Genomic DNA, 26,213 nt, shown 5'->3' with positions numbered 1-26,213 from the left:
CTTCTGCCTCATGTTTCCCTCACTCGTTATCATCTCCTGACTCAGCTGAAGCTTCAGATTAAGTCCAAAAACCTACAGGAAGTGAGGTAGTGTCTGCAGAGAGCCTTCCACCTGGAGACAGAGATATAACATCTAGAAAAAACAGATTTTTCTGCTGATAATCTCGTTCTAAATGCTGGATTATGATCAGACAGAGGAGTCAATCTGAGCATGTTTTAATCTCAGTGTGAATTCTCCATGAGGAGCTCCAACCTTCACTCTGCTTTCTCTGAGGAACCTCCTCCCCCGTCTCCTCTCTGCTCCCTGTCCACGCTACACCCAGCTCTGTTTCAAGTCCAGGACTGAGACAGCGTCCACGACGTGGAGTCTTTAGTCTCAGTGTGTCTCTGTGTCTCTGTGTGTCTCTGTGTGTCTGTGTGTCTCTGTGTGTCTCTGTGTGTCTCTGTGTGTCTCTGTGTGTCTCTGTGTGTCTCTGTGTGTCTCTGTGTGTCTCAGTGTGTCTCTGTGTGTCTCGATGTGTCTCTGTGTGTCTCTGTGTGTCTCTGTGTGTCTCTGTGTGTCTCTGTGTGTCTCAGTGTGTCTGTGTGTCTCTGTGTGTCTCTGTGTGTCTCAGTGTGTCTCTGTGTGTCTCTGTGTGTCTCTGTGTGTCTCAGTGTGTCTCTGTGTGTCTCGATGTGTCTCTGTGTGTCTCTGTGTGTCTCGATGTGTCTCTGTGTGTCTCTGTGTGACTCAGTGTGTCTCAGTGTGTCTCTGTGTGACTCAGTGTGTCTCAGTGTGTCTCTGTGTGTCTCTGTGTGTCTCGGTGTGTCTCAGTGTGTCTCAGTGTGTCTCTGTGTGTCTCTGTGTCTCAGTGTGTCTCTGTGTGTCTCTGTGTCTCTGTGTGTCTCAGTGTGTCTCAGTGTGTCTCAGTGTGTCTCAGTGTGTCTCAGTGTGTCTCTGTGTGTCTCAGTGTGTCTCTGTGTGTCAGTGTGTCTCTGTGTCTCAGTGTGTCTCTGTGTCTCAGTGTGTCTCTGTGTGTCTCAGTGTGTCTCTGTGTGTCAGTGTGTCTCTGTGTGTCAGTGTGTCTCTGTGTCTCAGTGTGTCTCTGTGTGTCTCAGTGTGTCTCTGTGTGTCAGTGTGTCTCTGTGTCTCAGTGTGTCTCTGTGTGTCTCAGTGTGTCTCTGTGTGTCTCTGTGTGTCTCAGTGTGTCTCTGTGTCAGCCCTGTGATTGGCTGGAGACCAGTCCAGGGTGTACCCCGCCTCTTGCCCAATGACAGCTGGAGGAGGCTCCACCCACCTGAGACCCTGAACAGGAAAAGCGGCTCAGAAAGTGGATGGATGGATGGATGGATGGATGAATGGATGGATGGATGGATGGATGGATGGATGGATGGATGGATGATGGATGGATGGATGATGGATGAATGGACAGATGGATGGATGGATGAATGGATGGATGGATGATGGATGGATGGATGGATGGATGATGGATGGATGGATGGATGAATGGATGGATGGATGATGGATGGATGGATGGATGAATGGATGGATGATGGATGAATGGATGGATGATGGATGAATGGACAGATGGATGGATGAATGGACAGATGGACAGATGGATGGATGGATGGATGGATGATGGATGGATGGATGGATGATGGATGGATGGATGGATGGATGGATGGATGGATGATGGATGAATGGACAGATGGATGGATGGATGGATGATGGATGAATGGATGATGGATGAATGGACAGATGGATGAATGGATGGATGGATGGATGGATGATGGATGGATGGATGGATGATGGATGGATGGATGGATGGATGGACGGATGGATGACTGATGGATGGATGGATGGATGGATGGATGGATGATGGATGGATGGATGATGGATGGATGATGGATGGATGATGGATGGATGGATGATGGATGGATGGATAGATGGAGGTGTGGTGGATGTACGGAGGGTTCAGGAGACGTTCCCACTTCATCTCTTTGTTTCAAACATGACGGTTTCTTTGGTCAGAGCTGCGTTAAACGCTTCATTATGACGTCTCATCCTCTATCAAACCAAACCAAACCCCAGATTAGACTGGTCTCTTCTCCACTGAGCTCTGATTAAAGGGACAGTTCAGTGTTTTTCAAGTGTGTGTGTGAGGAGACAGCTCAGCTTTGGTTTCATTTTATTTTCTATGCTTCAACAAAAAAAAAAAAAATCTCTCCAGTTCAGTGAAATAAACTTTCTGCATGAAGAGATAGTTTGAGTTTTAAGACATTTTCTCCTCATGTTTTCTGGTTTTATCTTGAATTTCAGCTCCTTTTTTTGGTGAAGACTCAACACGTTCCTTTTAGCACGGCCAGTTTCTATTTCCTGTCAGAGTGTTAACCCTGGTTTCCCTGGACCGATGCATCAATCAGGCTTTCTGACTTTCTGACTAACAGGCCGTCTAGCTCCACGCCTTGAAGCCTCAGAGGGCAGGGCCCGTCACACTGAACAGATTTTAGCCTGAGTTTTAATTTCAGAGCAGATTTAAGGTCTGACCTGCTATAAAAGCTAGCGTCTCGACTCAGGTCTCACACTGGTCTGAGCACAGATCTCCGTCTGGGCCGAGCTGAGAGGTCGACCATCAACCAAAGAGAGGAAAAGAGCAGCGTGTGTTTGTGATCCATGAGAAACTTTAATAGAAATGTTCAGGGCAGCTCTACATGGCAAAGAAAGGCACAGCGACACTTTCCACAGGCCGTCACGTGACTCTGTCTGCCTCAAAGCTTCGTCTGGGAGGAAATCAACTACAAAACTAACCAAAGCAAACACAACACCACCAGGATCCTTCTTCTTCTTCTTCTTCTTCTCTGGATTTATCACAGATCCTCTTTACTCATATAAAAAAGAAATGATACAAAATAAAATAAAAAAACTAGGTTCATCTTTAAGTCCACGTGTAGTCACTTTGCTCCAGGATAGAATATACACACTCCTCCTCCTCCTCCTCCTCATCCTCCTCCTCCTCAGCAGAACTGAAAGAAAAGAGACAGAGAGTCATCATCAAACGGCAGAAAAAGTTCCTGAAAGTTCAGAGAAACTCAGTGAAAGTTCAGAGAAACTTAGTGAAAGTTCAGAGCAACTCCTACAACAACTCCTACAACAACTCGTCCAACAACTCGTCCAACAAACACCGTCAGCAGCTGCTCAGAGCTTCACCTTGACCCACAGCCCGCGGCTAAATACGGGAGACGGGGGAAGGGCGGCCGCCAGGAGGGAGCATGGAGAGGATATGGAGGGTGAAAAGGACAGAGGGAAGGTACGGTATGTAAACAAGGAGGAGGAGGAGGAGGAGGAGGAGGAGGAGGAGGAGGAGGAGGAGAAATCAGGGAGGAGCAGCAAAGAAAGAGGAGAGAGAAAAGGTCCAGGATGGAGTAAGGAGTAGGAAAGAGTGAAGGTGGAGAGGAAAGGATGGTCAGGAGGAGAGGAAACAGGAACAGAAGCGGGAAATGAAGAAGGAAGAGATGAGTCAGTGCTGCCACCTAGTGTCAGAGCTGAGGAACTGACGCAGTTTGGATTCAGACTCTGTCACATGAAGGGAGACCTGGACTCTGTCTCCTGGACCCAGACCCAGACTCTGACTCCTGGACCCAGACCCAGACTCTGACTCCTGGACTTGGACCCAGACTCTGACTCTTGGACCCAGACCCAGACTCTGACTCCTGGACACTGATTTTTCAGTTAAAGAGGATTAAAAAAGTGTTTTTTTATCAGGCAGACTGAGCAGGTTTCACACCTAAACAGGAAGTTCCCCTGGTGGTCTCCACTTTCAGACCAGGACATGGTGTTAAAATGGTTTTAATGGTTTTAATGGGCGGGTAAGTCCTCCTGATTTATGGTCTGGTAACGATCAGTGTCTCATTAAAGGAGATTAATCCTCGTTTGAAAAAGTAAATCGTTACAGACGTTGGACTTCAGACTGAAGAGTTTACCAAAGGGACCCTCACAGACGCTAACCTGATCTCTGGACCTGCTCCCGGACTTTATAAACCAATCACTTTCAAGAACGTCAGGAGACTTTGTGACAAAGCTCCGCCCCTTAACATTAAAACTGTTAAAGGCCACGCCCACCAGAATCTGAGTATTTGAGAGGAGCTGTGGGATTTTAAAAAAAAGTTTATATTTGTTTTCTCTGGAGAGTCTAATCTCCTCTTGGCTCTCCTTCCTGATGTTTTTTACTATTACTGAAAAACTACACTAGAATGTCAGCTCTTAATCAGCATTAAACGTGACGTAAAACCTCGTTTTTAACATCTAATAACGAATGGAAGAGAAAGTTTTCAGAAAAAAAAAGAAAACTGGATCAACACAGCCCAACGATTTTTTTCAGAGTGTGTAACCTGTGCTGCAGCTGGCCACCAGGGGGAGCAGTTTTTGTGGTGACCAGTTTTAGAGTTTTCTAATTTTTCATTGGGTTGTGGAGGAAAGTCGCTGATAGTTTCTCCTCTCAGAGATGATGGCCCCAGAGTACCATGGGAAGATTCTGTCCCTGTTAACCTCACCACTTCACTCTGACGTCTTTGGAAAAAAAAAGTTAGTTTAATCTGGATTTGAGTTTCAGCTGTCACTAAAACCTGCAGCAGCTTTATCCACAGAGGACTGACTGACTGTGGGTCGGAGTGAAGGTTCAGCCCAGGCCCACAGAGAGGCTGAGGTGTGGTCTGAGCTGTAAATCACACTGAGCTCCTCTGCAGGTGTCCCAGACTGAGGTAACCACAGACAGGTAAAGATCAGCTGACAGACGCTCAGCGTGCAGCAGCCAATCAGAGCTGGAGCTTCATCTTTCCTCACCTTCCACCTGTTCCCACAGCCGTTACACAGCACGAAGGTGGTCATGGGTTCATCAGCGCTGCGGGTCTGCACCTGGAGCAACCAGACCACCAAAAAACACATCGTCAGAAACATATACACACAAAAACACAAACACACACACACTGAAACACACAAACACACAGAGACACAAACACACACAAAAACACAAACACACACACACTGAAACACACAAACACACAAAGACACAAAAACACACAAAAACACAAACACACACACACACACCAAAAAACACAAATACACAGAGACAAACAAAAGCACAAAATAATACATTTCAAGGAGCAGAAAGACACTTGTTGCTCTCTGATTGGCTCGTTGCCCTCTGAGCAGCTCGTTGCCCCCTGATTGGCTTGTTGCCCAGTTCATTGCTCTCTGATTGGCTGGTTGCCCTCTGATTGGCTGGTTGCCCCCTGATTGGCTGGTTGCCCTCTGATTGGCTCGTTGCCCTCTGAGCAGTTCATTGCTCTCTGATTGGCTCGTTGCCCAGTTCATTGCTCTCTGATTGGCTGGTTGCCCTCTGACAGTCTGAGCGTACCTGGGTGTAGGTGCAGTTCTTCCCGCGACACTTGCTGCAGATGAACATGTCGGTCTCGGTCCCGCCCACCTTGGACAGCTGATGCTCCCTGATGGACTCTTTGGTCAGAGCTTCTCTGATCTGCTTCAGCTCAGCACTCGCCATCTCCTGCACACACACACACACACACAACACCACACACACACACACACACACACACACACAGAGTTAACCTCTGAGGCTCCGCTGGTCGATGCGATGCAGACCGACCCTCGGCGTGTCTGACCTCGGCGCTCATGCAGGCGATGCGTTTGGCGGAGATGTTTCCACACAGGACGTTTCGCCGCAGGTCCGGGTTCTTCTGGTCCTTCAGGTTGGAGATCCGGCTCCGCAGACGAGTTTTATATTTTATATCTGTCGACTTAAACTCCTGGAAGATCTGTGGACACCACCAGCCGTCAAGGAAACGTTTGCTGCTCAGCGACCAGAAACAGGAAGTAGACAGAGTTTACATTCAGATCATCAGCGTGATGATGATGATGGAGGAAGAGGATGAGCTGTTCGATGATGTTTAATGAAACACAGAGAGACGCCTGCAGGAAAAGTCAGATTAAAGATCAAACTGAGGATTCATTCAATCCAAGTTTCTTTCCTTTGCTCTCACAAACTTCCTCAGACTGAAGTTCAGAACTTGTTGGATTCAAGTCAAACTTTGTGAAGAATAATCTCAAAGGTTTAAAGGATTAATCTCTGTTGTTCTTCAGTGAACTGTGATTTACTTTAATAACTTGTTTTTCTGAAGTTTGATTAAAGACCAAGCTGAGGCTAAAGGCTCGACTCTGAGAGCAAAGGTCACGCTGTAACCTGAATCAGAGGAGCTGAACCTCTGTACGGAGGCCCTGAAAGGACATCCTCACTTTGCTCCTCCCTCAGAGCTCCTCCCTCAGAGCTCCTCCCTCAGAGCTCCTCCCTCAGATCTCCTCCCTCAGAGCTCCTCCCTCAGAGCTCCTCCCTCAGATCTCCTCCCTCAGAGCTCCTCCCTCAGATCTCCTCCCTCAGAGCTCCTCCCTCAGAGCTCCTCCCTCAGAGCTCCTCCCTCAGATCTCCTCCCTCACAGCTCCTCCCTCACAGCTCCTCCCTCAGAGCTCCTCCCTCAGAGCTCCTCCCTCAGAGCTCCTCCCTGTCCCTGCACTCAGCACCAGGAGCTTTCATTCATGAGGAAACTCTGTTTCTCGTCCTGAGCAGAGTGTGACGTCACAGTAAAGGATATCCTCCTCAATCTGAGCCGCCAGGTGCTCGCAGTCCACGCCGATGGTCTGAAAGTCGCCTGCAACACAGACGGACGCCACGGGTTAGGTTTGATTCACGGAGTTCCTGTCACACACTGAACATAACTGTCAATCCACTTCACTCTACGGAAGCCTGAGAGGGAAAAAAAGTGTTCATGATGAATTTGAAAGATGACTTTTTGTGCTGTTTCTGTTAACACTCTTAGTTTCTGGACCTCTTAAAGAACAGGTGAGAAAAGTTGAACCAGGTGAGTAAAAGATGATGTCATGTTGTAGGTTGTACCTATTATAATATTCATGTCCCACAGAAACACAGGACAGTGAAGCTACATAAGTTTAACACTCAGTCCACCATGATTAGACCCCTGACTTTAGGAAAGAGCCTCAGAGCTTTGAGCAGCAGTGCAGTAGCAGCCTCATGTGGTCAAAACGGGTATTACAACAACAGACAGACAAAAAAAAAAAAATACAAAGGTTAAATTTTCTCTTCCTGGTTTGCAAATTAAATCAAAAACTTACAACAGAGAACATAACTCTTGCTACTTTCGGACTTTTTTCATCCCCAAAGTGAAAGTTCTGCCTGATCTGAGAGAAAAACTGAAACTTTAATCAGATCATATCAGTTTATCAGAGAAGCTCACTGTCAGGCTGTCTGCACTACACAAACTTCAGCAGCAGCTCTGAGAAACTGCAAATTCAAGCTTCATATCACACAGATTAAAAACCTGCAGTTTCCAGCTGAAACTCTTATAAACCAGACAGATCTGAGGGCGTTGACCTTTGTTTTCCTTCAGATCCTGAGACACACACAGGTGTTTGCTCTGAGCTCAGCAAACCTCAGATGAATTCAGTTCTTCCTGTTTTTATCTGCTTTGACTTAAACACCTGGTTTGTCGTCCTGCAGCAGGGACAGCAGCTCACGTCTCTGACACAGCGTCAGTTTATTTCCCAAAGAAACGACCTCAACCTGCTTTGGCTCTACCCTGTGGTACACAGAGACGGTGACCTGGTGATGACGTTTGACCAGGTGTTCCCTTCGTGTTTTGGGTCAAATGTTTCAGGTTTTCTCAGTTTTCAGGAGAAAACTCAGGCCACTAAAGGTCTCCTCACCGTCGGTCTGCAGCGCTGCCACCAGCAGCTCTCTGCACTTGTTCCTCACGCTGTCGGTGGTGACGGGAGCAGGAGGGAAGGAGGTGACCCTGCTGAGGAAGGTGGGGGTGGTGGGCGTGGTGGGTGTGGTGGGTGTGGTGGGTGTGGTCGGGGAGTCTCCAGACTTGTTGTCACTGCAGAGAGAAAGGATGGCGTCAGGAGACGAGTGTTTTCATGAGCCGCTCTAGAAGAAGAAGCTAACGTCAGGTTTTCACTGAGACACAGACTGTTTCTCTCTGCTGCTGAAGGAGGACGACGACTTCTCAGGAGAGCTCTGCTTCTTCTTCTCCTTCTCCTCTGAGCCGTCTGTGGAGGAGACACCACGACACACACACAGAAACACATTAACCAGCTGACACACACACACACACACACACACACACGCACACACACTGACCCAGCAGTTTCTTCCAGGACTTGATGAGAGCTTTGGCCAGAGTCTGAACTTCTTCATCTGAGCTCTGTTTCCTCACAGCGTTTACTGACATCCCCACTCTGGTCGACTGCAGACAGACAGGCAGAGAGACAGACAGGCAGAGAGACAGACAGGCAGAGAGACAGACAGGCAGAGAGACAGACAGGCAGAGAGACAGAGAGACAGACAGGCAGACAGGCAGGCAGGCAGAGAGACAGAGAGACAGACAGACAGGCAGACAGACAGACAGGCAGAGAGACAGGCAGGCAGACAGGCAGAGAGACAGAGAGAGAGACAGACAGGCAGAGAGACAGACAGGCAGAGAGACAGGCAGACAGGCAGACAGACAGAGAGACAGACAGGCAGAGAGACAGGCAGGCAGACAGACGGACAGGCAGAGAGAGAGACAGGCAGAGAGACAGACAGGCAGGCAGAGAGACAGACAGAGAGACAGACAGGCAGAGAGACAGGCAGGCAGGCAGGCAGAGAGACAGAGAGACAGACAGGCAGACAGGCAGACAGACAGACAGACAGAAAGACAGACAGACAGACAGACAGACAGACAGACAGAGACAGGCAGAGAGACAGAGACAGGCAGAGAGACAGACAGACAGACAGACAGACAGAGACAGGCAGGCAGAGAGACAGAGACAGGCAGAGATACAGACAGACAGACAGACAGACAGACAGACAGACAGACAGACAGACAGGGAGAGAAGAATCAAGGTGTGGTTAAACTGTTCAGGTATAAAAATGTGTGTTATCTCCATGGTGATCAGGTTAATCCTTTCACTAAGTGTGGCTGGTTAAATGGCAGCTTCAGGTTAGCCTGAAGACTTAGCCTAGCTAAATACGTTTACCATGTAGATTTAGCCTGGATAAACTTGTTAGCCATGTTAAATTAGCGATGGGCTCCTCTCTGTGGTTCAGGGTGAGATTTCTGACCAATGAGAGGAACATTTGGTCGAGTGTTTGTTTACTACTCTGGACCACAGGAGACTTCACCATCGCAGAGGAAACAAACTGAAACATTTTTCCCCCTGAGTCAGAGCAAAGCAAACGAGTCCCAGGTGAAACACCCCTCCTTACCTGCAGGGTCTCCAGAGACATCTTAGTGTTCTTCAGTTCCCTCAGCAGGTCCAAAGCTCCGTCCTGAAACACGACAAACAAAAAACTGTCAGAAACTAGCTTCATTTTTACCTGAACCATCACCAACATTTATCATTTCCTGCCACAGCTGTTACCCTCACTGAGACGTTCATTCACCGTAAACTACAGCTCACACTGAGACGTTCATTCACCGTAAACTACAGCTCACACTGAGACGTTCATTCACCGTAAACTACGGCTCACACTGACACGTTCATTCACCGTAAACTACAGCTCACACTGACATGTTCATTCACCGTAAACTACAGCTCACACTGAGACGTTCATTCACCGTAAACTACAGCTCACACTGAGACGTTCATTCACCGTAAACTACAGCTCACACTGAGACGTTCATTCACCGTAAACTACAGCTCACACTGAGACGTTCATTCACCGTAAACTACAGCTCATATTGAGACGTTCATTCACCGTAAACTACAGCTCACACTGAGACGTTCATTCACCGTAAACTACAGCTCACACTGAGACGTTCATTCACCGTAAACTACAGCTCACACACAGACGTTCATTCACCATAAACTACAGCTCACACTGAGACGTTCATTCACCGTAAACTACAGCTCACACTGAGACGTTCATTCACCATAAACTACAGCTCACACTGACACGTTCATTCACCGTAAACTACAGCTCACACTGACACGTTCATTCACCGTAAACTACAGCTCACACTGACACGTTCATTCACTGTAAACTACAGCTCACACTGAGACGTTCATTCACCGTAAACTACAGCTCACACTGACACGTTCATTCACCGTAAACTACAGCTCACACTGAAACGTTCATTCACCGTAAACTACAGCTCACACTGAGACGTTCATTCACCGTAAACTACAGCTCACACTGACACGTTCATTCACCATAAACTACAGCTCACACTGACACGTTCATTCACCGTAAACTACAGCTCACACTGACACGTTCATTCACCGTAAACTACAGCTCACACTGACACGTTCATTCACCGTAAACTACAGCTCACACTGACACGTTCATTCACCGTAAACTACAGCTCACACTGAGACGTTCATTCACCGTAAACTACAGCTCACACTGAGACGTTCATTCACCGTAAACTACAGCTCACACTGACACGTTCATTCACCGTAAACTACAGCTCACACTGACACGTTCATTCACCGTAAACTACAGCTCACACTGACACGTTCATTCACCATAAACTACAGCTCACACTGAGACGTTCATTCACCGTAAACTACAGCTCACACTGACACGTTCATTCACCGTAAACTACAGCTCATACTGAGACATTCATTCACCGTAAACTACAGCTCACACTGAGACGTTCATTCACAGTAGACTACAGCTCACACTGTGACGTTCATTCACCGTAAACTACAGCTCACACTGAGACGTTCATTCACAGTAAACTACAGCTCACACTGAGACGTTCATTCACCGTAAACTACAGCTCACACTGAGACGTTCATTCACCGTAAACTACAGCTCACACTGACACGTTCATTCACCGTAAACTACAGCTCACACTGAAACGTTCATTCACCGTAAGCTACAGCTCACACTGAGACGTTCATTCACCGTAAACTACAGCTCACACTGAGACGTTCATTCACCGTAAACTACAGCTCACACTGAGACGTTCATTCACCGTAAACTACAGCTCACACTGAGACGTTCATTCACCGTAAACTACAGCTCATATTGAGACGTTCATTCACCGTAAACTACAGCTCACACTGAGACGTTCATTCACCGTAAACTACAGCTCACACTGAGACGTTCATTCACCGTAAACTACAGCTCACACACAGACGTTCATTCACCATAAACTACAGCTCACACTGAGACGTTCATTCACCGTAAACTACAGCTCACACTGAGACGTTCATTCACCATAAAACTACAGCTCACACTGACACGTTCATTCACCGTAAACTACAGCTCACACTGACACGTTCATTCACCGTAAACTACAGCTCACACTGACACGTTCATTCACCGTAAACTACAGCTCACACTGAGACGTTCATTCACCATAAACTACAGCTCACACTGAGACGTTCATTCACTGTAAACTACAGCTCACACTGACACGTTCATTCACCATAAACTACAGCTCACACTGACACGTTCATTCACCGTAAACTACAGCTCACACACAGTTGTCATTCACCGTAAACTACAGCTCACACTGAAACGTTCATTCACCGTAAACTACAGCTCACACTGAGACGTTCATTCACCGTAAACTACAGCTCACACTGACACGTTCATTCACCGTAAACTACAGCTCACACTGAGACGTTCATTCACCATAAACTACAGCTCACACTGAGACGTTCATTCACTGTAAACTACAGCTCACACTGACACGTTCATTCACCATAAACTACAGCTCACACTGACACGTTCATTCACCGTAAACTACAGCTCACACACAGTTGTCATTCACCGTAAACTACAGCTCACACTGAAACGTTCATTCACCGTAAACTACAGCTCACACTGAGACGTTCATTCACCGTAAACTACAGCTCACACTGACACGTTCATTCACCGTAAACCACAGCTCACACTGAAACGTTCATTCACCGTAAACTACAGCTCACACTGAGACGTTCATTCACAGTAAACTACAGCTCACACTGACACGTTCATTCACCGTAAACTACAGCTCACACTGAAACGTTCATTCACCGTAAACTACAGCTCACACTGACACGATCATTCACCGTAAACTACAGCTCACACTGACACGTTCATTCACCGTAAACTACAGCTCACACTGAGACGTTCATTCACCATAAACTACAGCTCACACTGAGACGTTCATTCACCGTAAACTACAGCTCACACTGAGACGTTCATTCACCGTAAACTACAGCTCACACTGAGACATTCATTCACCGTAAACTACAGCTCACACTGACACGTTCATTCACCATAAACTACAGCTCACACTGACACGTTCATTCACCGTAAACTACAGCTCACACACAGTTGTCATTCACCGTAAACTACAGCTCACACTGAGACGTTCATTCACCGTAAACTACAGCTCACACTGAGACGTTCATTCACCGTAAACTACAGCACACACTGAGACGTCCATTCACTGTAAACTACAGCTCACACTGAGACGTTCATTCACCGTAAACTACAGCTCACACTGAGACGTTCATTCACCGTAAACTACAGCTCACACTGACACGTTCATTCACCGTAAACTACAGCTCACACTGAGACGTTCATTCACCGTAAACTACAGCTCACACTGAGACGTTCATTCACCATAAACTACAGCTCACACTGACACGTTCATTCACCATAAACTACAGCTCACACTGACACGTTCATTCACCGTAAACTACAGCTCACACTGAGACGTTCATTCACCGTAAACTACAGCACACACTGACACGTTCATTCACCGTAAACTACAGCTCACACTGACACGTTCATTCACCGTAAACTACAGCTCACACTGAGACGTTCATTCACCGTAAACTACGGCTCACACTGACACGTTCATTCACCGTAAACTACAGCTCACACTGACATGTTCATTCACCGTAAACTACAGCTCACACTGACACGTTCATTCACCGTAAACTACAGCTCACACTGACACGTTCATTCACCGTAAACTACAGCTCACACTGACACGTTCATTCACCGTAAACTACAGCTCACACTGACACGTTCATTCACCGTAAACTACAGCTCACACTGAGACGTCAGGAGTCATTTCTAACAGAGGACAGAGACATGTCCACAGCAGGAGCTTCACGTCTCGGCACACGAAGCCTGCCAACAGGAGGAGGAGGAGGAGGAGGAGGAGGAGGAGGAGGAGGAGGAGGAGGAGGAGGAGCAGGCGTCTGCAGAAACCATCAGACAGAAATCCAGTTCACAGAAAGGTGAAAACATGAGAATCAGGAATAAAAACCCTTCAGAGGATCCTCTGAGGATCCAAACACCCTGAGGAGAACAGAGAGGGAGCATGGAGGAGAGGAGGAGTCAGGAGCTCTGCATCAGACGCTCCAACAGGGAAAAAAAGCTGGACGTGCTCCCACACTGCCACATGGACAACACAGAGACACATGGGCTGAAGACCAGGAAGAGACAGGAGCAGAGACGTATGGAGGAGGAGACAGGGAGCAGAGAGGTATGGAGGAGGAGACAGGGAGCAGAGACACATGGGCTGAAGACCAGGAGGAGACAGGGAGCAGAGACACATGGGCTAAAGACCAGGAGGAGACGGGAGCAGAGAGGTATGGGCTGAAGACCAGGAGGAGACAGGGAGCAGAGAGGTATGGAGGAGGAGACAGGGAGCAGAGAGGTATGGAGGAGGAGACAGGGAGCAGAGACGTATGGAGGAGGAGACAGGGAGCAGAGAGGTATGGAGGAGGAGACAGGGAGCAGAGAGGTATGGAGGAGGAGACAGGGAGCAGAGAGGTATGGAGGAGGAGACAGGGAGCAGAGAGGTATGGGCTGAAGACCAGGAGGAGACAGGGAGGAGAGACGTATGGGCTAAAGACCAGGAGGAGACAGGGAGCAGAGACGTATGGGCTGAAGACCAGGAGGAGACAGGGAGCAGAGACGTATGGAGGAGGAGACAGGGAGCAGAGACGTATGGAGGAGGAGACAGGGAGCAGAGACACATGGGCTAAAGACCAGGAGGAGACAGGGAGCAGAGAGGTATGGAGGAGGAGACAGGGAGCAGAGAGGTATGGGCTGAAGACCAGGAGGAGACAGGGAGCAGAGACACATGGGCTAAAGACCAGGAGGAGACAGGAGCAGACTCAGGCCACGCCCCCTTATCATTAGTGGCGGTGAATTCAGTCTTAAAGAGGGGGCACTCTGTGGTCCCATAAATTCAAACATCTATCTGAAACACCAATCCTGGACGTTCAGACTGAGCATGTGCAGATTTTCAAACCAGATTCACATGTCGTAGAAATCCCTGAATCCGTCTGTGAGCTCGTCTCAACGCTCTGTTTAAAAATGACACCAGGTCTGCACCAGACCAGATCAAACTCTGGGGTCAGCACACAGAGAGCTACCAACTCCTTCAGGACACACTGGAGGGCCTCAAACACCAGGATCTGCCCACAGCTCCGCCCCTGACAGGCCTCCAGAGGGCTGGCCAATCAGAGGGAAGGGGGTTCTGGAACAGGGGGCCTTAAAGAGACAGCAGCTTAGAGGAAGTGTCTCATACAGAGGCTGGAATAAGTGTTTATAAAACAGCAGAGAGAGGAAAATAGAGCTGTGAATGGTGTGAAGATACTACAGGGCCCCAGAGGGACAAAATAAAGACTGTAAAAAAAAACCCCAATACCCCCTCTTTAAACCAGGCCTGAAGTTGGCGAGTATGTAGAAAAAAAATCAACAATTAAAAACAGTCAATGATAAAACTAGACCAGACTGGATCTCTGTCATGAAACAGTCTGAGGTTATCTGTGTTGGCTCACAGGTGGAGGTGTTTGGGTAAATTTGCATGAAGGTCAAACTTCATCAGCTGATCAGCAGAGCAGCTCTCAGGGAGGACGTTTCCTCAGCTGGTTTATCTGTTTCAGCCGTTCATTCAGGGTTCGACTCTCACTACAAACCTGACAGAGCCCAGTACAGCTCCAGAGTCTGCCTGAGTCCGGCTCACGGCCTGAGTCCGGCTCACGGCCTGAGTCCGGCTCACGGCCTGAGTCCGTCTGTGGACCTCTAAAGACCAGCTGACCCACTTCATGTGTAAAACGCTTCAACCTCCAAGATGAGCAAAGTGCTGTTAGTGACTGCTCTGAGTGTGTGTGTGTGTGTGTGTGTGTGTGTGTGTGTGTGTGTGTGTGTGTGTGTGTTTTAATTGGTAGCCTCTGGACCAATATCTGCTGTGATTAATCTCCAAACCTGAGCGCAGAAACATGAGGACCAGGAGCAGCTAAAGCTCTGTGTGTGTGTGTGTGTGTGTGTGTGTGTGTGTGTGTGTGTGTGTGTGTGTGTGTGTGTGTGTGTGTGTGTGTGTGTGTGTGTGAGTGTGTGTGAGTTTGTGAGAGTCTCTGTGAGTGTGTGTGTGTGTGTGTGTGTGTGTGTGAGTGTGTGTGAGTGTGTGAGTGTGTGTGTCTGAGTGTGTGTGAGTTTGTGAGAGTCTCTGTGAGTGTGTGTGTGAGTGTGTGTGTGTGTGTGTGTGTGTGTGTGTGTGTGTGTGTGTGTGTGTGAGTGTGTGTGTGTGTGTGTGTGTGTGTGTGTGTGTGTGTGTGTGAGTGTGTGTGGCAGGCAGCAGGCAGCAGGGTTAAACACACACCGGCCTGGTTTCCAGAATGTTCCCTGTGAGCAGTCAGAGGTGGAGCTCATCACCTGACCCGCTCCCACTCACCGTGTCCTTCTTCTGGACCATCTTGTCCAGTTTTTTGGCGATGCGCTCCACCTCCTGGTTCCGGGCCATGTTGGGGGGGTAGTCCTCCGTCAGTGGTCCTCCTGGGCCGCGGGAAAATCCTCCATGGATGAGGGAGAGCCAGCAGCTCTCCGCGCCTCTCTTTACGCTGCCCGTCCGTCTCCGTCTCTCCCAGCTGCTGCCTCACTCTCGTTTGTTGTTGTGGGACTGAGGGATGATGGGAGCTGTAGTTCCTCCTTCCGGTCTCGGTCCAGTTTCAGAAACTCGGAACTCTTAAAGGAGACTCGACAGGTCCACAGGAGGAGCGGAAACGGATTAAAACAGATTAAAACAGATTAAAACAGATTAAAACAGATTAATAAAGAGGTGTTTTCTCTCTGTGGTGACGTTTTACTTTAAAACGGCTTCAAATCCAAAGAGTCTGTTAGTCAGAGGAGAGGATAAGGGGACCCTGATTAACAGAAAAAAGTGAGAAAAAAAACAATAAATAAATGTGAATAAATCAATAGATAAATAAATTTAAAAAGCCAGCTTAAATTTATATTGTTTGTTTGTTTGTTTTCGCTTTTTTAAACAAACAAACAAAAAAAATCAGCCTTAAATCAAAATTTGACAGAAACTTCAAGTCCCAAAATATTTAATTATAAAAAAAAGATTATATTAGGATTCTGCAGAGCCTCTGGGGTCTAAAAAATGGGTGTTTTTTGTTGTTTGTGTTTTTTTCCGACTCGAAAAATAATCAGCATTATATCAGTTTTTATTTATTTATTTATTTATTTGTTTGTTTGTTTTTGTTTTTCTGGCTTAAAAAGAAAAAAAGCTGAGTTTTTATTTTATTTTTTAGCCGATCAATGATCCTGTAGATCTCGTTCCAAAGCCTGGACACATCAGAAATGTGATTTTACAGTTTAACCTTGTTTTGACTCTGACTCTAAAGAGGCAAAGTGTTGGACAAACACACCTGAGCCTGATGTGTTTGTCTTATTGACCCAGCTTCAGTCGGGCGTCTCACCCTGTCTGACCTCAGGACCCTCGTCTGTGTCCTCAGAGAGAAAACACCGCGCCTCACAGCGAGTCAACAACTGGAAACACATCAGCTCAGGGTCACAGCAGATCACCCCCCTGCAGGGTCCACTTCCAGGGTCCACTTCCAGGGTCCACCTTCAGGGTCCACTTCCAGGGTCCACCTTCAGGGTCCACCTTCAGGGTCCACCTTCAGGGTCCACCTTCAGGGTCCACCTTCAGGGCCCACCGGGGTTCAGACTGAGGATGTGATCCCCCAGAGTCCAGGTTTAGGTTCAGGGTTAACCTCCGTGAATTCCTCCTGCCTGCTTGTGATGAGTGTGTCCTCCCTCTAGATGTCGCTGTTGTTCAGTCAGTGAGGAGCTTTTCCAGCTGTAAATCACTGGAGCTGGTTCAGAGCTTTCAGGGGGACCACATGGAGCCAGGAAAAACCAAAACTCAGCCTAAACTGAGTCCTGTCAGAGTCAGGCTGAGCCCCGAGTCAGGAAAACCCTCTGAGGTGATAAAACCAGGGACAGCGTGAACAAGCAGACGCTGTTAAAGACGCATCCTGAGGGATTTAACCCAACGTGTCTGTTTATAACCTGAACCAGGTTACATCTGAACAAACTTCCCATCATGCCCTGCTGCAGCGCCCAGAGTCTGTGGTGGTCCTTCCTCTAAATCTGAATCAGACTCTTCTCTCTGCGTTTCAGGGGAGGAAATCAATCCTGGAGAAACATCCTTTACTATTATTATTATATATTTATTTATTTATTATATAACTTTTTTATTATCTTATTCTATTTTATTTTTTACCTCTCATCATTTCTTGTTATCTTTTCTTTCTTTCTTCCAGGTTGATGCTTTATTTGATCTCGGAGCAGCTGTTTTCAGGTCCAGGTGTTGTTAAAGTTTTAGGTGATGAAAGATTTAAAGTCACAGTAACAGCTTCATGATGCACCATGCTAACTGTGAATGCTAACTCTACAGATGAGAGGAACCCAATGTGCTGAAGGAGCTATGGACCATCTGTGTGATCTGGAGAATCACAGATCGACAGCAACCACTAACCAACCCACCAACCAAACATGGAGAGGCAGCATTCAGCTTCTATGCTCCAAATATCTGGAACAAACTGACAGAAAGTATCAGGTCTGCTGAAACTCTGAGCTCCTTTAAACCCAGGTTGGAGACTCAGCTTTTTACAGCTGCTTTTAACGAGAAAAATTTGAATAAATATTTTTAATCTTTTTTAAGGAAACGACTCTGCAGCTCTGCACCTCAAACCTGTTTTAACTTTTTGTGTGTTTGTTTTGTTTTGTTGTATCTTATTGTTTTTAATCTGCTTTAAACTGAATTTAACATCTTGTTCTTTTGATGCATTTCTCTGTGAAGCACTTTGGTTTGCCTTGCTGAAATGTGCTATAGATAAACTTTCCTTGTCTTACTCCATGACGGATGGCAGCTGGAGGCCGGTCAGTGCCTGTTTTTACCCTCTGCTGATCGCTGTTTCACCCTCCGGTCCAGCAGGGGGCACTGGACTACTCCAGAGTCTGGATAAAGGAGGCAGTTATCTTAAGCTTCACTGTGCAGACACGCTGCTGAGGCTCCCCCTGGTGTCATGAGTTGGAAGTACGAGCACAGCAGCAGCAGTGTTTCTGTTTCTCTGTTTCTTGCTGCGATGAAATAAATCAGTGAAACCTCTCTGCGTCATATCTTCGGCCTCCTCTGTTGCTCTGGGTGAAAGTTGAATCACAGAGTTCAGATTTATTCCTCGTGTTGTAATGAGCTCTGGATGCAGGACGCGCCCTTGGTTTTTGTAGTCTGGGATTAACCACTGACAGCAGGAAGTGCTCATTCTACTCACAGCAGATCTATGTCCCCGTGAAGTGTTTGTTCTGCGTGTATCACATCAATGCGACCTGCTATCAGAGGCTGAATTCAGGAAATGCCCTCTTCTCTGGATCTATGGCCTCATTCGAAGTCACCTCTGACGCCAGGAAGCGTTGGATCTTTGGAGTCTCCGTTATGGATCGTCCCTGACAGGAAGTGCCCACTCTCCTTGATCTGCTCGCTCTGACCCCTCGGCTCCAGGAAGCCTCCTTTCTACCTCTCCTGGATCTATGGCGTGGACGCTGGGTCTGGCTCAGACAGGAAGTTCCTCTGCGTTGGATGGATGGAGCTTTTCTTACTTCCTCCAGAGAGCGGGCCAAGTATTGTCTGGGTACGCCACGTCTTCCTCCCTGATGGTAAACGCTCTGATGGGGTTGGTCGCAGCGCTGGCTGCTCTCACCGTCTTCAGAAGTGACTAAGATCCCTGGGTACCACTTTTCCACACATGATGATGGATTCCAGGAGAGTTTCCGGGAATTTACATTTTGCTTTTGAGAAATTTTGTAAATGATTGAGGAAGTTAAAACGAATTGAGCCAACAGAAAGTCTCCAGGGTGAGTCAGATCGTTCAGATTACACAATCCAGATCCAGTTTAATGCTCAGCACCACAACGGCTTCAAGGCGTCTGACGATCTGTGCTCGATTAATCTGCCTGATAGACCAGGGGTGTTCAACCTGTGGCTCTTTGACTCCTCTGCAGAGGATCCTTGTAGCTTTAAAAAATGTTATAGATGGACTTTTTTTTTTTCTTACAGAGGGTATCAAGGATAACGACACAAATACTAAATAAAATCACAGTTTAACATTTTGTTGTACTAAATATGTATAACCGCTTGTAAAGAAGCTTTTATATTTCATTTTATTTTATTTTATTCTATTTTTTTTTTTTTTTTTGGGGGGGGGGAGTTTAAATTTTTTTTTTCCAATTTTTTGTTTTGCATTTACATTACAAATTTAGAAAAACTGGGGGGGGGGGGGGGGGATTTGAAATATTTATTTAAATCACATTTTTTAATCTTATTTTGCAATTTTTAGAATTTTTAGAATTTTTTTTAATTAAGCAAAATATTGAAATTGCATAATTTAGGTTCAGCAAATTTTTTGAAATGACAAAAATTTTTGCACTTTTTTTTTTGCACATTTTTAAATTTCATTTTTAAAGACATTTTTTAAATCTTGTTTGGGTAATTAATCACAAGATTTTTTACTTTGTTTAGATTTTTTAACACAGCTTTGTCTTTATTGTGAAGCTGAAGTATATTTTGCGGCTCTCAGATGACTTTTCATCCAGGTGAGCCGAGGCACAATGGCTCTTTTGAAAGTTAAGTTTTCAGACCGCTGTCATAGACGAGCAGGACGTGATGATCCTGCCGCTCAACAGAAACTGAATTTTGCATTTTTTTTTATTTAAGGGAAAGGAAAATTTTCAGTAGTTTGACGACAGTTTAAAAGCGACTGAATTCAGTTTTAAACCATGAAATTAAATTTCACACCATGCTTTTCAAATTCAGCCTAAAGAGTCTGTGAGGAGGAACTGTCTGAAGTGGACTGCAGCGCCACCTCCTGGTCCAGAGTCTCACACACACTGTGGTGAAGACGTGACTCTGAACAAGGTGTGTGTTTGGAAATGAATAAAGATCAGATTTTATTTTAACTTTTCTTTGTCCGAGTCAACTTTTTCCCAGATCCAGCTCCACCAGGTAACGTGTTTATCAACAGGTAGAGCTACACTCTGAAACCTGACAACAAGCTAACTTAGCTAGCTAAGCTAGTGTTCAGGATTAACCTGTAATATCTGAATAAAATAAATCTCATGTTAAAGTCTGGATTAGGATCAGGGACATATCTGGAAAGAAGACTTTTTCTGGATCACCAGGAGAATAAATGTGAACCTCCCTCCAGTTTTTCTCTGGAAGATTCAAAACTTTAAAACTTTACAGAAAAAGTTGTCTTTATTTGATCTGAAAAGTATATTTGGAGTGCAGAGTGTGTGTGAGTGCAGAGTGTGTGAGTGCAGAGTGTGTGAGTGCAGAGTGTGTGAGTGCAGAGTGTGTGTGAGCGCAGAGTGTGTGTGAGCGCAGAGTGTGTGAGTGCAGAGTGTGTGTGAGTGCAGAGTGTGTGTGAGCGCAGAGTGTGTGAGTGCAGAGTGTGTGTGAGTGCAGAGTGTGTGTGAGTGCAGAGTGTGTGTGAATTAGCTTCTCAGCTCCCAGCACGGCGGCCACGCCAGGAGACAGGAAGTCAGGAGCAAGTTAATGATGATGATTATGATGATGATGATGATGATGATGATGATGTCATTATCCTGGGCATGGAGAATGAGACCGTCTTGTGTGGCACAGGTTTGTACCTGATCCAGGCTCTGACTCAGCACCAGCATCAGGGAGCGCAGACGTGGACCATCACAGACCAAAACCTGGATCAGGATCAGGATCAGGATCAGGATCAGGATCAGGATCAGGATCAGGATCAGGATCAGGGTCCAGGTCCTGCTGCAGCAAAAGTAGAAACTGAAAGAAAACAAGTTTCAGACGTTTTCTGAGAAACAATCTGTCCCTGAACGAAGACAGCACACACCCCCCCCCCTCTGTGTGTGTGTGTGTGTGTGTGTGTGTGTGTGTGTGTGTGTGTGTGTGTGTGTGTGTGCGGTTTCCTCTTGACCAGGTCACAGCGGGACTGAAGTCCACTGGTCTGCTGCTGGGCTGTGTGTGTGTGTGTGTGTGTGTGTTTTATGATGCGTGTGTGTGTGTGTGTGTGTGTGTGTGTGTGTGTGTGTGTGTGTGTGTGTGTGTGTGTGTGTGTGTGTGTGTGGGAAGGCATCAGCAGACCCACTCCCACACACTTCCCTCTCACACCCCCCTCAGTCTGTGTACACACACACTTACACACACACACACACACACACACACACACACACACACACACACACACACACAGAGGGCAATGTGAGTTTTCCTGATATGGTAATTTTGATTTTTTATCTGTAAAACCAGATTTTTCGGATCATTCATCCTAAATCTTCCTCTCTTGTTGAGACAGTAACAAATGTTAAAACCAGAGAAACAGACTCAGGGTTTCTCCTCTGATCGTCACACTCCTCCTTCTTCTTCTTCTTTCATCCACAGTCACCACTCAGCATCAATCTGCTCCATGGTTAAATCAACTTAACACTGTTTTGTTTTAGCAGCAGACAAACCTCTGCTTCCTCAGAGCAAAATGATCGTCTGTAAAGACTGAGAGTGAACGACCCTGAGACAAACCACCGCCCACACTTTCACAGTCTGTGACTTTACGTTTGTAAAGATTATTAGTTTCATTTCTACAAGGATTCAAATTAAACTTAAGGTTTGAGTCTGAACCAAGCAGCAACCTCTGGTCTGAGAATATGAGACGATGCTGAAGACCTAAAATCTGCTGTTCCTCCAGTGCCCTCTTGAGGCTGGCTCCGGAAGTACAGGAAGTCACAAACACACCAAGACAAAAAAAGCTGTTTCCAAAGCAGAAATTAACTACCACTGTACGGGGTGAATGTTTTTTTAACGTGGTCGTTCAGAGGATATTAAGATCATGAGCTCCCCAATAAGAGGCACAGCTCAGGGTCACGTGACCAACAGGCGCCCTATGGCTGTAGGTGAAGCCCTTGCCTCTACCAATATGGCCGCCATAGCCGATCTGCTTCATTTCCTGTTTCAGAAACAGACGGTGACGTCAGAGAGACTACGACATGTTTTATACAGTCTATGGTCTGAACGGTCGTTTTCTCATTTATAAATGTTGGAGAAAGGAAACGTGAGGTTTTTGTCCATTCAGAGACACCGTAGGCCCGGAGCAACCTCACATTTTCACATTGACCAACACATTTTCAGAGATTTGAGGCTGTTTGGTGAATGAATGAAGAGTTTTCCAATCAGGAAACAGAACGAAGGAAGCAGCTCACGTCTGACGGATGAGACGGGCTGGAAACCTGCTCCTCCAGGATCAGGATCAGGATCAGCTGGTGGAAAGACCTGGGAATGCTTTTAGTGAACTCTTAGGGTGACGGGTCAACTTAGGTACAAGTGCAGTGCTCCTGGTCCAGTGTTGTGGTCCCGTGCTCCTGGGGTGCTGCTGCCCTCCCTGCGGTCCCTGCAGTCTCTGTGGTCAAGTGGTCCCGGCTGAGGTCCAGGTTGGCGTGCAGCAGGTCTGCGGAGGTTTCCTAAGGTAAATGAGTGTGTGTCACTTCTCATCAGCACAGTCAGCGAGGAACAGGCTTTGTCCTCTGTAGGCATGCCTGGCCTCATTACTCTGACACACAGTGTGTGTGTGTGTGTGTGTGTGTGTGTGTGTGTGTGTGAGGGAGTGTGTATGTGTGTGTTTGCATGCAAAGCTGGATATAGGTCAGACCAGACTATATGCATGGCTTTGTGTGTGTATGTGTGTGTGTGTGAGTGTGTGTGAGTTTTTGAGTGTTGAAAAGGCGCTCTAATCTTTATCGAGTGGAAACAATGAGCGCACACACACACACACACACACACACACACACACACACACACACACACACACATACACCCTCCTGCTGCTCACAGCATCTCCCCACTGTGGCACCAGCACAATTCCCAGAAACTGCCCTCCATCCAGAACACACACACACACACACACATACACACACACACACACACACACACACACACACACACACACACACACACACACACACACACACACACACCTACAACTACATAGATTGCTATCAGTAGAGAGAAAGAGTGTGTGTGTGTGCGTGTTTGACACGTGTGTGTGTGTGTGTGTGTGTGTGTGTGTGTGTGTGTGTGTGTGTGTGTGTGTGTGTGTGTGTGTGTGTGTGTGTGTGTGTGTTTAGGTTGTGTATGAACTAAGTGCAGCGGGACAATGGTGGGATGTAAAGAATGGGGCTGAGCATGTGTGTGTGTGTGTGTGTGTGTGGATATTATGGACACACACACATTCACACAGGGTTGTGTGTGTGTGTGTGTGTCTCTGCTCCGTCAGCTGTTTTCTGTTGTCGTGTGGTGTTGATCATGTGACCTGTGGAGCGTGAGCATCATGTGTTTTTTTTTGCACTGCACCTTTAAAACAACGTTTCTGACTGTTTCCAACAAACGACCTGAAAACAGACGGTCAGAGTTGAGTCTGTGAACAGGTGAAATAAAAACCTGACCCACTGAGACCAGGTGGGGAGGGAAGGGGGGCTTACTCAAAAACTGGACTAACTCTTGGTCCACCAAACCCTGGTCCATGTCCCTGGATGGTCCAGGAGGTTAGGAGTGGTGAAGAAAGCTGATCCGGACTCTGACGGAACCGGACTCCCAATGAAAGAATCAGTCAGTAAGAATCAGTCAGTAAGAATCAGTCAGTAAGAATCAGTCAGTGAATAATCAGTCAGTAAGAATCAGTCAGTGAAGAATCAGTCAGTGAAGAATCAGTCAGTAAGAATCAGTCAGAGAAGAATCAGTCAGAGAAGGAGCAGTCAGAGAAGAATCAGTCAGTGAAGAATCAGTCAGAGAAGAATCAGTCAGTGAAGAATCAGTCAGTGAAGAATCAGTCAGTGAAGAATCAGTCAGTGAAGAATCAGTCAGAGAAGGAGCAGTCAGAGAAGAATCAGTCAGTGAAGAATCAGTCAGAGAAGAATCAGTCAGTGAAGAATCAGTCAGTGAAGAATCAGTCAGTGAAGAATCAGTCAGTGAAGAATCAGTCAGAGAAGGAGCAGTCAGAGAAGAATCAGTCAGTGAAGAATCAGTCAGAGAAGAATCAGTCAGTGAAGAATCAGTCAGTGAAGAATCAGTCAGTGAAGAATCAGTCAGTGAAGAATCAGTCAGTGAAGAATCAGTCAGAGAAGGAGCAGTCAGAGAAGAATCAGTCAGTGAAGAATCAGTCAGAGAAGAATCAGTCAGTGAAGAATCAGTCAGTGAAGAATCAGTCAGTGAAGAATCAGTCAGTGAAGAATCAGTCAGAGAAGGAGCAGTCAGAGAAGAATCAGTCAGTGAAGAATCAGTCAGTGAAGAATCAGTCAGTGAAGAATCAGTCAGTGAAGAATCAGTCAGAGAAGGAGCAGTCAGTGAAGAATCAGTCAGTGAAGAATCAGTCAGTGAGAATCAGTCAGTGAAGAATCAGTCAGTGAAGAATCAGTCAGAGAAGAATCAGTCAGTGAAGAATCAGTCAGAGAAGAATCAGTCAGTGAAGAATCAGTCAGTGAAGAATCAGTCAGAGAAGAATCAGTCAGTGAAGAATCAGTCAGAGAAGAATCAGTCAGTGAAGAATCAGTCAGAGAAGGAGCAGTCAGAGAAGAATCAGTCAGTGAAGAATCAGTCAGAGAAGAATCAGTCAGTGAAGAATCAGTCAGAGAAGAATCAGTCAGTGAAGAATCAGTCAGTGAAGAATCAGTCAGTGAAGAATCAGTCAGAGAAGAATCAGTCAGTGAGAATCAGTCAGTGAAGAATCAGTCAGAGAAGAATCAGTCAGTAACGTGTTCAAACAAAGTCAGGGAAACAGGAACAAACTGTTTCACACACAGCGTCTCACCTGTCGTGTCACACACCTGATCAAAAGTTTATGATCAGTAAAAAAATGAACTTTTTTTCATTTTGTAGCGTCTGCACATGAAAAGCCTTTTTTCACTTCAGTTGATGTTTTTGATAAACTGATTCCTCTTGTTTCTCCTTTTTGTTCATTAACATTTTGCTGGGATCCTCCTTAGCTCAGGTGTTTGTCAAACACAGAAACAGGAAGTCACTGATCTGAAGCCAGAATCCACCAACGAAGAAGTCCTGCTCCAGCTAACATGCTAACAGATCCACGCTGGGCTGATGAGCTTCATGCAGGTCGTGGAGCCAGCGGCGTGAAGGGCGTGGGGGGAGGAGTTAATCAATCAATCAATCAATCAATCAATCAATCAATCTTTAATAATTAATTAATTTATGTGGACACTAACACTCAAACATTGATCAGCTGAGATCATGTGACTCACCACTCATTAAATTCTTCTTCTCATCAGAACAGCAGCACCTGGTGACGACCGCAGGTTCCAGCCTTCACACACACACACACACACACACACACACACACACACACACACACACACACACACACACACACACACACACACACACACACAGAACATCACGTGACCATGAAGCCCAAATGTACACATTGTTTACCCTGGATGACAGGAACATACATACAGCCTGTTAGAGAGCACTGTATGGCAGCACTTAGAGAGGAATGTACACACACACACATACACACACACACACACACACACACACACACACACACACACACACACACACACACACACACACAGACATATGTATACACAATCCTCCTGTCTCTCTCCCTGTCTCTCTCCCTGCCTGTCTGTCTGCCTGTCTCTCTGTCTCTCCCCCTGTCTGTCTCTCTCCCTGCTTGTCTCTCCCCCTGTCTGCCTGTCTCTCTCCCCCTGCCTGTCTCTCTCCCCCTGCCTGTCTCTCTGCCTGTCTCTCTCCCCCTGCCTGTCTCCCTGCCTGTCTCTCCCCCTCCCTGTCTCCCTGCCTGTCTCT

At 46.7% G+C, this 26,213-nt stretch overlaps 1 protein-coding gene across 1 annotated transcript; it reads right to left on the bottom strand.

The window, feature by feature from the left end:
• Window positions 1-2,645: 2,645 nt before the first annotated feature.
• LOC141799316 (transcription elongation factor A protein 2-like) lies at window positions 2,646-16,022 on the bottom strand. Its single transcript, XM_074681528.1, has 10 exons — window positions 15,747-16,022; window positions 9,314-9,376; window positions 8,207-8,312; window positions 8,037-8,115; window positions 7,771-7,943; window positions 6,642-6,698; window positions 5,658-5,812; window positions 5,393-5,539; window positions 4,819-4,890; window positions 2,646-3,002 (listed from the first exon to the last, which is right to left on the bottom strand). The coding sequence occupies exons 1-10, from the start codon at window positions 15,813-15,815 to the stop codon at window positions 2,994-2,996; spliced, it is 930 nt and encodes a 309-aa protein (XP_074537629.1). The 5' UTR covers window positions 15,816-16,022; the 3' UTR covers window positions 2,646-2,993.
• Window positions 16,023-26,213: the final 10,191 nt, after the last annotated feature.

Source organism: Halichoeres trimaculatus, unplaced genomic scaffold, assembly GCF_033239565.1.
Source record: "Halichoeres trimaculatus isolate MK-OKI-2021-1 unplaced genomic scaffold, fHalTri1.1 fHalTri1_scaffold_11, whole genome shotgun sequence".
In the NCBI taxonomy this organism is placed as follows: Eukaryota; Metazoa; Chordata; class Actinopteri; order Labriformes; family Labridae; genus Halichoeres; species Halichoeres trimaculatus.
This window is presented reverse-complemented; position numbering and strand designations above follow the sequence as displayed.